Below are 13,279 nucleotides of genomic sequence, written 5' to 3' on the forward strand. Positions count from 1 at the left end.
ATGCACTGTTCCGCTTGTTCACATATCTGATATGGTTAAGTGGACGGTGGGAACAACGGCAGTTTGAACTAAGGCCACTAAAACAAACTTTTTTTTAATGTCCCTGTACAGGTTGGGAAATGCCTTTACAGAAGATAATCCAAAGGATTATTTAAATCAATTGTTTTTGGAAGCAGTCTTCCTGGTCCCTTTCTGGGATGAAAATCCACTCCTAGCCGCAGAGGCAGGTGCAGGATTCTCAAGAAAGACACAACGTAAGGCCTTAAATCAGGGATAGCCAACCTCGGTCCTCAAGAGCTCACGTTTTCGAGACGACCTAGCTGGTGCACAGGTGTATTCATTACTCACCAACAAATTTAGAAAGATCCACAGGTAGAGTTAATTATTATAGTTGTGATTCTGTCAGGAGACCTGGAAAACATTCATTGTTGATAGCTCTCGAGGACCAGGATTGACTACCCCTGCCTTAAATCATAAATCTTACGCTTGAGGCCACTAACTGATTATGTTTTTTTAATGTCCCTGTACAGGTTGGGAAATGCTTTTTCATGTGGAAAGCACTACTAGAAGTCTTCCTGCTCCCCTTCTGGGATGTGAAAAATCAACTCCCAGCAGCAGACATGCTCAAGGATTCTTCTGTGGCAAGGACTGATATGAATGTATCACATTTTTTTTGTAAATGCCTCTTCCCCTCCCCTTCTCCCTCATAAATTTTCTTCGGAATCAAAAAATGAAAATAAATTTACTACCAATCAAATCAACACTTCCTGCCTTCATCTACATACATACTCCAACTCCCTCAGGCCTCTCTTGAATAATAAAAGTGTTTCCTGATGTGCCATGTTTGAAGTTGAACTTCCATGTGTTTGTGCCGCCCACTGCTGCCGCTTATCTTAGTCAGCCAGCTAGCTTGGTGCAAATTTTGGGCCTAAACTGGATGAAAACAATATAGTGAGCTGTGAGGTGGTCAAAATTGACTGGAAACGAGTGGAAATAAATGTTACTGAGGTTAAGAATACTGTAGGAACAAAAAAAGTCCCATTTTATGTGATTTTAGTTGTTTTTATGATTTTTTTAAGAAAAAAATCCAGATCCAAAACTAAAACAAAACACGGAGGTGAGGTTTTGGCAAAACCCATCCAGATCCAAAACCAGGGGAGATCCAGATCCAAAACCAAAACATGGGGGTCAGTGCACATCTCTAATTATTATTATGATACTTGCTAAAGTATCCAGCGTTGCCCGGGTTTAAATCTTCAAGTTATTAAGTTTTATTATGTGATGTCGTCCAAATCCATCCAGTGGAAGGCCCAGTACAGGCTCCCTGGGTCAAAGTTCTGCCCAACCGGGACCCTAACCTCTCCATTAGGCATGCCAGACCAATTACCACCCCACTGTGAAGTTTTCATCCAAATCCATCCAGTTGAAAGCACAGAACATGCTTCCCGGGTCAAAGTTCTTCCCAGTGTACATTAACGGGAGTTCCAACCGGGACCCTAACCCCCCTAAAACCTGGCCAGAAACCAACTGGACCACATCGCATTAGTTTCATCCCAATCGGTGCAGGGGTGTCCGAATACATAACCGGATAGACAAACACACAAACAGACCAATGAATTTTATATACAAGATAATATATAGTATTGCATTGTACGTTACTAAATATGCACAACCAAGCACAAAACAAATGGGCAATAGTGCTTAACAAACCAGCTCCAGCAGAGTAGTAAGGAGCTCAATGTACAACCAGATCAGCTATAGTGAGGTATACAGGGAGATAGGAGCCCCTACTCTCAGGAGACATGCTGAGGCATATAGTTTGTAAAATGGCTGCCCAAAGTTTCTCTATAGGAGGGGAGAGAGAGGAATCTCATCACCCTGGGGAAGACTGTATGCTGTGAGCGAGTGCACCCAGGGGTGGGGGAGGGGCTAAAAGGAAGAGACTGCCTCCCCCTCCGGTGAGGACCCACGGCCATGGTCATCACCGCAGCTAGAGGTGTTCTGTTCTCCCGTGGTCTAGTGTGTGGAGCGAGGACCTCCAGAGCTAACACTAACAACACCACCGGTGGTCTCCACACCGGCGGCGTGAAGCCACGAGAATGCATCTCCGTGCAAGCAGGGAGCCGCAGTTACATGTGTCTGCTGGCTCCAGGAGCAGTGGTCTAGGCAATTTTTCTGTGACTGAGTTACTAACGGCCCCATCAGTGATACCGTAGAGGCAGATTTACTTTACTAATGGAGCTGACTGTCTAATTTGTGGAATAGCAAACTGATATCACCTCTTGGGAATGCTGACAGCTACTATTGTTGCTGAAATTACAGAAGAGCAATCTAGAGGGGCAAGTGGGCCTTATAGGGGTTATTTTTATCAGGAATTTTATGGTTCGGTTTAAAATTGCAAAAGGGGTACACCTGGTCGGCAAATTAAACCTAATGATAATATTTGTTTTTAAAGAGAGAATTTTAATAAAACATTAAATACTCATACAGGCAATAAAAATCCCATTATTTTTCTTTCATAGCCTATTAAAGTATACTTAAGGTTCAATTTAAACAACAAAGGGACATGATAACTTATCTGCCTTTGGTTGATAATGCTTATTGAAAACACTTTATTTTTTGCACCAAAAAAAACTAAGTATGAAGTATAGGAATGTGTAACACCTCTCAGGGGTAAATTTACTAAGATGGTAGTTCTATTTAAGAAGTGATGTTGCCCATAGCAACCAATCAGATTCTACTTCTCATTTATCTAGCACCTTCTAGAAGATAGTACCTGGAATCTGATTGGTTGCTATGGACAACATCACTTCTTAATAGAACTCCCATCTTAGTAAATTTACCCCTCAGAGTCAGGCAAGATTGATAAAACATTTGTTTCTCAAATCTCCATATTTTGATTGACAAAGGGTCAAAATGTATAGGTGATATGTGTATTAGGCACTGAGATGGGAATATTTTTCCACATACATCTCGCACTAAAAATGGAGCATTTCCAAGCAATTTTTATCGAAAATTTGACCTCCCTATATCTCAAAAACTAGGAGGCCAAGAGAAGAAAGAAAATGACATGGGTTTGTAGCTATGTAGTAGTATCAAGTGTACAAAGTTTAATCAAAATGAGTCGGTAGGTGTCATAATGAAATGTTTCTGGGTGATTTGACATGGAATGACCCTGCCTCATCCAAAAGGAGATGCTAAACAACTCTTGAGCTTGCTCAGCAGAACCGTATGTGAGTTGTGTAGATGAAAATCAGGACCTGGCCGCGGAATCTCCAGATGCTGCAGCCACACACTGATGCATAAGATTGATCATTGTCTGTTGCGCTTCGAAGAGTGACAGCAATCTCTCCTGCTCGTTGAGGAGATCGTCAACCTTGCACTCCAGGCTACTGTAACAGAGACAATGACCATCACACTGCTTCAAGCCAGGGCCTCCTGCAAAGTGACAAAACAAAATCATGAATCAAGCCTCAAATGGAAATTTCCTCTCAGTCTTACAATGTTGAGCTATTTATTAAAGACAATAGAGAGGTTTGAGTTTAGAGTGACTAAGTGCACATACTATAGCCTACGATGCTCCTATATCAAAGAATTGGTGCCTTTCTGTTAGACAAGAGGAACTCATCAGGGATGCAGTCTGTGTCTCTGTGTCCTGTCCTTTTTGCCATTGTATTTGTGCCTCTATCAGACAAAGCCTAGGAGGAAAACTAGAGAAAGGGCCTGGAGGTGGGTAGATGGGTATCCTGGCTCCCTATTGATTTGAGTGTTGTCTCAAATATTTATTTACACAATTAATCTACTGATAAATCATATTTACCAGTATGATTATGGGTTGTGCTTTTATGGACTCTCAGTTCTAGCTATCAGGTAATTTTCTAGGACCACCAAGTACAATGCAATAAACGTGTACATGTAGTCACTATTTGTTCTGCTATATCCGCCACCAGAGGCTTAAACTGGAAGGTTCTCTGGCCAGTAGTGCCTCATAAAAATCTATCATGGTTCCCGTTTTTTCTGTTTGGGTCTATGAGTAGTAGAGAAGGTCTTCGGTAGGCTGTCCATCAAAGGTTCAATCTGGCACTAAACCATCTATGGTGAACGATCGATGGTGTGCGCCACTTGTTGGCCACCACTGCTGGGGGGCACAGAGGGCCGGGGGCCAATCAAGATAGGGTGCGGAACTTAGGGGCGGGGCTAAGCTCTGTGCCAATGAATACAGGAAGTAAAAAAGTATCAGGTTCTACTCTGACATAGATGGCAGTCAACCATTGGATCTCTGCCATAGATGGCAGAACCATCAGCCATCGGTAGTTAACCATCGATGTTTGATAACTAACGATGGCAATCCCTAATGAGTAGACATCCACAACAGATGGACCTCCTAGCAGCCATCTAGGTGGCTGCTTCCACAGGCAGAGACTGATTAAGGGGAGGGCACAGGAGGCGAGTATCCCTGGACCCCCCTTCCTCAGAAACATACTCCATTTTATTGCAGAGGCACAGTATGGAAAAGAGCATTTTGTACTTCTATTTTGCACTTGCTCCAAACTCTACATTACTTCCATTGAGTTTAAACCTTTTGTTCACTGTTGTATTCATATTGATGCCTGACAGATCATGTGCAGCCTCTGTTTGGGCTCCCTCCTCTCTCTCTCAGCGCAGTAGATTCTGGCTTCATGCTAAGATAGAGCAAGTAACTGCACACCTGTACAAACCATGTTGCAATGCAAGGGGTGTAAATACATACATGCATATGCATGTAGCCCACAAAACCTGGACCTCTTTATTTTACACTGCAATTTAGACACACCCCTCCCAAATCTATATCCCGTTTTAAATCTGTCCCACCTGCAGTGCAGCATGGATTTACCAAGATGCACAGTTACTTGCTCTTCCTTACTCTGGGCCTGATTTAGTACAGATCGCTATTGCGATCGCAGCTCCGTAATCGCACGCAGCCCCGCTGTGAAAATATGCTAATTAATGCTATCACAATTTTGTCACACAACCGCACACTGCCTCCCACTACCACTATCTACATTTACCATGTAAAACAAAATCTAATTTCATTTGCATATAAATATAAGTCAGTAAAAATATCTATATTTTTCCCTTTTCTACTGCAGTCCAAATTGAAATAATCATCATTGTTTGTTTATATGGTGCCACAAGTGTTATATATATGGTACCACAAGCGCCTTACAAAGTACATAAACAAAAAAAGTGACTAATGCTGGCCATACACGCTACAATTATCGGGACGATCCGCCCGATATCGGCGGATCGCCGCGATAATTGTAGCGTGTGTGGGGGGGCAACAGAGGGTTAAATATTGCTCGGTCAGGCATGCTGGATTGTACAGCATGCTCGTCCGATGCGATATTTACCCGGTAAACTGTCGGCCGCATCGGGCAGTGTATGCCCAGCGCAGCCGACAGACAGACATTTCCTGTGTTCCTTCCTACGGAAGGAACAGGGAAATGTCTCCTCCCCCAGGAGCGGAGCGCAGATGTCGGGTTATACACTGTGAGATTTCTCTCACAGTGTATGCCGGCGACATCTGCGGCTGGCAGCCGGCCAGATAAAATGTCTGTCGGTCTGACAGACATTTTATCTGGCTGTGTATGCCCAGCATAAGAGTACAATACAATACAATGCAGGACAAGGACATGGATACATTGCTACATTGGTGACCATAACACCCAAATAAGCAACAGAGTATAAGCAACCAAGTGTTAGGTGCCCTAGTGGGGAGTAAGAAGTAGATGAAAATAAAGTAAGGAGAAGCACAAGAGGATAGAGGGCCCTGCTCGCAAGAGCTTACATTCTAAAGGGGAGGGGCAGACAAACAGGCGAGACACAGATGGGGTAGGCAGGGAGGAGCGGGTTAGGAGGATGAGAGCTGGAAGGCTTTGATGATGTAGTGGGTCTTGAGAGCCACTACTACAAAGAATGATTAAGTAATGTAAATTGACGAAAAGACTTCATATAATATAACATACGATGTATGTATATAACCCATGGTACATAGGAAAACAAATGGGGGAAGTTTTATAAACAGAGAAGTGTGGGAATAGGTGAATAAGGATATGTAAGAGGATGAGGGTATACAGATCTGTTGCTATAAACCATGAGCACAATATGTCGCTACCAGCCTACATACAACAGAATGATGTACTGATATTAGAAAAATCCAAAATACATTTATAGAAATATAAAATTAAATAAGTACTTACATGTTATTAAATTCAGCAGTAATTATGATGTCATAATCAACAATTAACATTTAAAGATTTCAGAACTCTATACTAGAGTGTTGATGCATTTTTACCATGATGATGTAGAATTCCAGGCTTAAACAAAGTTTTGTTTAATATAAATGTCCAGGGATCTGTGTAATCAAGATATCATGATAACACCTGATCGGCGCTGCTTATATGAAATGAAACAAATATGTATCTGTAACCAGGATTCAAAGTTTAAGTGTAAATATCCAGAGATCTGTATAATCCAAATGTCATTACAGCACCTGATCGTCTCTACTTATAGAAAAATGTCTGCTTGCTTGATCTGCATGTATGTGCAACCAAATGCAAGCTGTTATCTGCCTTTCGTTTGTATGTTTGCAATATGGGTAATGGAGTGTACTCCAGGTCTAACTCCAAGATGTCCTTTATTGAGGCATCAGGTCCTTTACCAAGATGGCCACCGGTAGTGCTACTACGCATGTGCGGGGACGGTTCTGGTATAAAAGACAGACAGAAAATAGATAGACACCAAGGACTAAATGTAAAGACTGTGAGACGAAACCGCTGCAGGAATACATGAGAGTAATTTTAAACCAAGCCCGTCATTTTAAACCAAGCTGGTTTAGCTGTTAACCTGCTTGCTGCTTTAAACATACGGGCATACTTGCATGTATTCCCTCAGCGGCGCCTGTTCGCAGTCTATTACAGGGACAAAATGTTGACAAAGTAGAGGTTGACATGGAAAAGGTTGATAGGTACAAAATGTCGACAGGGTCAGAAGGTCGACACATGTGTTTTTTCTAACCCTAATCTTCACCCTAACCCTCACCTTGGTGCCAAAACCCTAACCTTTCCTCCGAGTGCCGTGGTCCTTTTTGCGGCTGGTTGATGGTAGTCCGTTCTGTGTTGCTGCTGTTCCTTTCGATCATGTTGCCACTTCCAGGGTCTGGGTTTCCTGCAGCAGGACACAAGGTATAATATAGCAGCCACACTAATAACTTCTGTTACTGTCATCTGCAGATGCAAATCTGCAAACACCCAATCAGAAGCAGCTAGTTATTCATCATCATTTCACCAACCCTCCTGACTCCTAATAGATGCATATTCACTGGTCTCCAGGACAACCCGAATAAAACCTTACTGTACTTGACCTACGTTTTCCCTTCCCTAACGTCCCCATTCTGCTTCTCCTTTCTTGTAGAGTTGTGTAAGCTATGACCAAATCTGCATACGGACCTATACCTGTGTAATTTTTGGTGTGCAGTATAAGATATGTGTATTGCAGACTTCTATCTAACTCTACATGAAGCTCTGTATGTCAAATCATCCCAAATAATTTCATGGGACAGTCGACAGTCGGTAGAGGCTGATTTTTCAGGCAGGTGTCCAATACACCTCAGCAACTGAATGTAATCACACTTTGATTTTTCAGATAGGTTCTTGTTGGATTTACACTTAAGGCATGTTGCACTTTAGGGCAAATAGCAGTTTGGGCATAATGCTTTCTCAGGATAACCACACCGTTTTGGGACTTCAGTATTCGTATTCAGTAGTGGTTTATCCCACTCCAACCAACCCCCCCACCTTCTAAAAAAAATACATAAAAAAAATACCTGAACTTATATGTTCTTCATCCAGTTCATTAAGTTGTGTCTCAGTCTGGAAAATGTGCAGTTTGCATGGTTAGGAAGTAATATAAATCCACTTGCTTGTTCTATTGCAGATGTCAATGTCCATTTACTGTAAGTTGCATATTGTTATCACTGAGTTTAACAATTTCATATATTCTGACTATGGGGGGTATCCAATTAGCCACGGTAAATTACTGCGACTAATACCTCGCCCAGGGCTCGCTCGGGGCCAGGGCCGGATTAAGCTCTGTGGGGGCCCCTGGGCAACAAACATGTGGAGGCTCCTATCGATAAAGGTTTTATATATATATATATATATATATATATATATATATATATATATTTATTAGGGGTGTGCACTGGCCACTTTTTGTGTTTTGGTTTTGGATCTGGATCTTTCTTTGTGTTTTGGATCTGGATTGGTTTTGCCAAAACCACCCTTCCGTGTTTTGGGTTCTGGGTTTTGTGTTTTGGATCTGTATTTTTTTTTTAAAAAGCATAAAACAGCTAAAATCACAGAATGTGTTGGTTTTTCTGCTCCTATGCTATTAACCTCAATAACCTTAATTTCCACTAATTTCCAGTCTATTCTGAACACCTCACACCTCACAATAGTGTTTTTATGTCCAAAAGGCTGCACCGAGGTAGTTGGATGACTATGCTAAGTGACATGAGTGGGCGGCACAAACACGTGGCCCATCTAGGAGTGACACTGCAGTGGCAGACAGGATGGCAGTTTGAAAAACTAGGCCCCAAAATGTACATAATGCAAAGAAAAAAGAGGTGCAAGATGGAATTGTCCTTGGGCCCTCCCACCCACCCTTATGTTGTATAAACAGGACATGCACACTTTAACAAAGCAATCATTTCAGCGCCAGGGTCTGCCACAAAACTGTGGCTGAAATGATTGGTTCGTTTGGGCCCCCACAAAACAAGCTGGCAATTAATCTGTCACTGCACAAACTGGCTCTACGGAGGCAAGATGTCGTCCTCATCCTCCTCATCCACCGATTCCTCACCCTCTTCAGTGTTGTGTACATCCTCTTCCTCACAGAGTATTAACTCGTCCCCACTGGAATCCACCGCCACAGGTCCCTCTGTACGTTCTGGAGGCTGGTCTCCCTGGAAGAGTTGATAATTCATTTTTATGAACATCATCTTCTCCACATTTTGTGGAAGCAACCTCCTACGCCTTTCGCTGACAAGGTTCCCGGCTGCACTAAACACTAATTCGGAGTACACACTGGAGGGGGGGGCGACTCAGGTAAAATAGAGCCAGTTTGTACAGGGGCCTCCAAATTGCCTCTTTTTCCTGCCAGTACAGGTATGGACTGTCTGACATGCCTACTTGGATGCTGTCACCGATGTAATCCTCCACCATTCTGTCAATGGTGACAGTATCATATGTAGTGACAGTAGACATGTCAGAAATTGTTGCCAGGTCCTTCAGTCCAGACCAGATGTCCAAACTTGGTCCTGCCTGCCCTGCATCACCGCCAGCAGGTTGCTTAGGATACCTAAGTTTTTTCCTGGCAGCCCCAGTTGCGGGAGAAAATGAAGAAGGAGCTGTTGACGTGTCACGTTCCGCTTCAGCTGACAGTGTGTTCACCAGCAGGTCTTTGCACCTCTGCAGGCTTGTGTCGGCCAGAAAGAGAGACACCACATAGGCTTTAAACCTAGGATCGAGCACGGTGGCCAAAATGTAGTGGTCTGATTTCAACAGATTGACCACCCTGGAATCCTGGCAAAGCGAATGAAGGGCTTCATCCACAAGTCCCACATGCTGAGCGGAATCGCTCCGTCTTAGCTCCTCTTTCACTTTCTCCAGCTGCTTCTGCAAAAGCCTGATGAGGGGAATGACCTGACTCAAGCTGGCAGTGTCTGAACTGACTTCACGTGTGGCAAGTTCGAAGGGCTGGAGAACCTTGCACAACACGGAAATCATTCTCCACTGCGCTTCAGTCAGGTGCATACCCCCTCCTTTGCCTATGTCATAGGTGGATGTATAGGCTTGAATGGCCTTTTGCTGCTCCTCCATCCTCTGAAGCATATAGAGGGTTGAGTTCCACCGCGTCACAACCTCTTGCTTCAGGTGATGGCAGGGCAGGTTCAAGAGTGTTTGCTGGCGCTCCAGTCTTCGGCACGCAGTCGCTGAAAGTGGCCTCTGTTTACACCCCTGTCGTTTTTCAGAAAATTCTGCACCACCAAGTTTATTGTGTGAGCAAAACATGGGACGTGCTGGAATTTGCCCAGATGTAATGCCCGCACAATATTGGTGGCGTTGTCAGATATCACAAATCCCCAGGAGAGTCTAAGTGGGGTAAGCCACTGGGCGATGATTTCCCTCAGTTTCTCTAAGGTTGTCGGCGGTGTGCCTCTTACTGAAACCGGTGATACACAGTGTAGCCTGCCTTGGAACGAGCTGGCGTTTCTGAGATGCTGCTACTGGTGACGCTGCTGCTGTTGCTGTGTAAGGTGATACATCTACCCAGTGGGCTGTCACAGTCATATAGTCCTTAGTCTGCCCTGTTCCACTTGTCCACATGTCCGTGGTTAAGTGGACATTGGGTACAACGGCATTTTTCAGGACACTGAGGACACTTTTTCTGACGTTTCTGTACAGTCTCGGTATCGCCTGCCTAGTGAAGTGGAATCTAGATGGGATTTGGAACCGGGGACACACTACCTCCATCAATTGTCTAAATCCCACTGCACTAATGGCGGATACCGGACGCACGTCAAACACCAACATAGCAGTCAAGGCCTCAGTTATACGTTTTGCTTCAGGATGACTGCTGTCGTACTTCATTCTCCTCGCTAAGGACTGTTGGAGGGTCAATTGTTTAGTAAAAGTAGTGGTGTTCCTACTTCCTCTCTGGGATGATGAACGACTCCCAGCAACAGCGGCAGCAGGAGGCGTAGCAATGCAGGATCCTCCGGAGGAATCCCGGATAGGAGAGTCAGTCATGCCAGTGACATAGCCTGCAGGACTACTTCCGATCCTGACTAAGAAGGAAATTGACGAGGAGGGAGTTGACGGTGTGGTTTGCAGGTGCTTGGATACAACAGGACAATGGGATTTAGGTGTCCCTGGACTGCTTACGGTCTTAGCCAAAGTTTCTGAACTTGACAGTAACTTTTTATGAACGCGCTGCTGTTGTCCGGATTTGGATAGAAATATTGCCAGACCAAAGAGGTGGAATGTTTGGTCTTCTGCCCAGGCATGACCGTGATGGGCTTTTTCATCCCACGGACAACAACTGTCTCCCCCGGAGCCTGATTTAAATAAACCACATCACCATCAGAATCCTCCTCACCAACTTCCTCCTCAGCGCCAGCTACACCAGTATCCTCATCCTGTTGTACTTCAACAGTGACATCTTCAATTTGCATATCAGCAAGTGGACTGTGGGTGCTCCTTTAAGCACTTGCAGGGGGCGTGCAAATGGTGGAAAGAGCCACCTCTTCTCGTCCAGTGCTGGGAAGGTCAGGCATCGCAACCACCACCACACTTGGACTCTCCTTGGGGATTTGTGATATCTTCTTAGAACGCACAGTTCTTCGCTGTGCTTTTGCCAGCTTAACTCGTTTGATTTTTTTAGTGGGAGGAGGGCTTCCATCATCATGTGAAGCTGAACCACTAGTCATGAACATAGGGAAAGACCTTAGCCATTCCTTGCCACTCCGTGTCGTAAATGGCATATTGGCAAGTTTACGTTTCTCTTCAGATGATTTAAATGTTTTTTTCAAGGTCATTTTCCTGAACTTTGTCATTTGGGATTGTATGTGCCCTCTACTATGACATTGGGCATCGGCCTTGGCAGACGACGTTGATGGCATGTTATCGTCTATGTCATGACTAGTGGCAGCAGCTTCAGCACTAGGAGGAAGTGGTTCTTGATCTTTCCCTATTTTATTTTTATCGGAGAAAGTTTGGTCCTCCATTTATGTTATATTGATATATACGTGCGTCTAAGGCGCACACAAACACAGAAAATATTTTTTTATTTTGTTTGGACTGCCCTTTGGGGGTTACAGCACCCTTTAACGGACAAGCCAGCCGGCCTTTTACTTATGGGACACAGGCGCACACTTGGTGCTGCTCCTTCGTTGATGCACGTGCAGCCACAGTGCACACAATTCACAAACACAGAAAAATATATTTTTTAAATTTGTTTGGAGTGCCCTTTGGGGGTTACAGCACCCTTTAACGGACAAGCCAGCCGGCCTTTTACTTATGGGACACAGGCGCACGCTTGGCGCTGCACGTGCAGCCACAGTGCACACAATTCACAAACACAGAAAAATATATTTTTTTATTTTGTTTGGAGTGCCCTTTGGGGGTTACAGCACCCTTTAGCGGTCAATCCAGCCGGCCCTTTATTTATGGGACACAGGCGCACGCTTGGCACTACTTTGTTGATGCACGTGCGGCTACTGCGCACACAATTCACAAACACAGAAAATATTTTTTTATTTTGTTTGGAGTGTACTTTGGGGGTTACAGCACCCTTTAACGGACAAGCCAGCCGGCCTTCTACTTATGGGACACAGGCGCACGCTTGGCACTACTTTGTTGATGCACGTGCGGCTACTGCGCACATAATTCACAAACAAAAAAAAAAAATTTTTTATTTTGTTTGGAGTGCCCTTTGGGGGTTACAGCACCCTTTAACGGACAAGCCAGCCGGCCTTTTACTTATGGGACACAGGCGCACGCTTGGCACTACTTTGTTGAGGCACGTGCGGCTACAGCGCACACAATTCACAAAAAAATATATTTTTTTATTTTTTTTTTAGTGCCCTTTGGGGGTTACAGCACCCTTTAACGGACAAGCCAGCCGGCCTTCTACTTATGGGACACAGGCGCACGCTTGGCACTATTTTGTTGATGCACGTGCGGCTACTGCGCACATAATTCACAAACAAAAAAAAATATTTTTTTATTTTGTTTGGAGTGCCCTTTGGGGGTTACAGCACCCTTTAACGGACAAGCCAGCCGGCCTTTTACTTATGGGACACAGGCGCACGCTTGGCACTACTTTGTTGATGCACGTGCGGCTACTGCGCACACAATTCACAAAAAAATATATTTTTTTATTTTGTTTTTAGTGCCCTTTGGGGGTTACAGCACCCTTTAACGGACAAGCCAGCCGGCCTTTTACTTATGGGACACAGGCGCACGCTTGGCACTACTTTGTTGATGCACGTGCGGTTCTGCGCACACAATTCACAAACACAAAAAAATATTTTTCTTTTTAGCACTTGGGGGGAGCACCCCTGACGGACAGAGCACCCCCTGGACAACACTACAGCACCCCTTTAGGACTGGGACACTGCACAGGACTTTGGAGTGGACACAGCCCCTATGGACAACTGACTGCACAACACAGTCCA

At 44.4% G+C, this 13,279-nt stretch overlaps 1 protein-coding gene across 3 annotated transcripts in view; it reads right to left on the reverse strand.

Moving 5' to 3' along the window:
• Nucleotides 1-2,828: 2,828 nt before the first annotated feature.
• Nucleotides 2,829-13,279, reverse strand: part of PHF11 (PHD finger protein 11) — a 119,452-nt gene continuing 109,001 nt past the window's right edge. For 2 of the 3 annotated variants that reach the window (XM_088469105.1, XM_088469103.1), the window contains 3 exons: nt 7,865-7,910; nt 7,081-7,206; nt 2,829-3,438 (listed from right to left, as the gene is read on the reverse strand). In XM_088469105.1, coding sequence (XP_088325231.1) covers nt 3,254-3,438; nt 7,081-7,206; nt 7,865-7,910 — 357 coding nt within the window. In that variant the 3' untranslated portion in view covers nt 2,829-3,253. The remainder of the gene's footprint in view (nt 3,439-7,080; nt 7,207-7,864; nt 7,911-13,279) is intronic. The other variant, XM_088469104.1, reaches the window with a different exon arrangement.

Source organism: Taudactylus pleione, unplaced genomic scaffold, assembly GCF_031769625.1.
Source record: "Taudactylus pleione unplaced genomic scaffold, aTauple2 ptg000089l, whole genome shotgun sequence".
NCBI classification, from domain to species: Eukaryota; Metazoa; Chordata; class Amphibia; order Anura; family Myobatrachidae; genus Taudactylus; species Taudactylus pleione.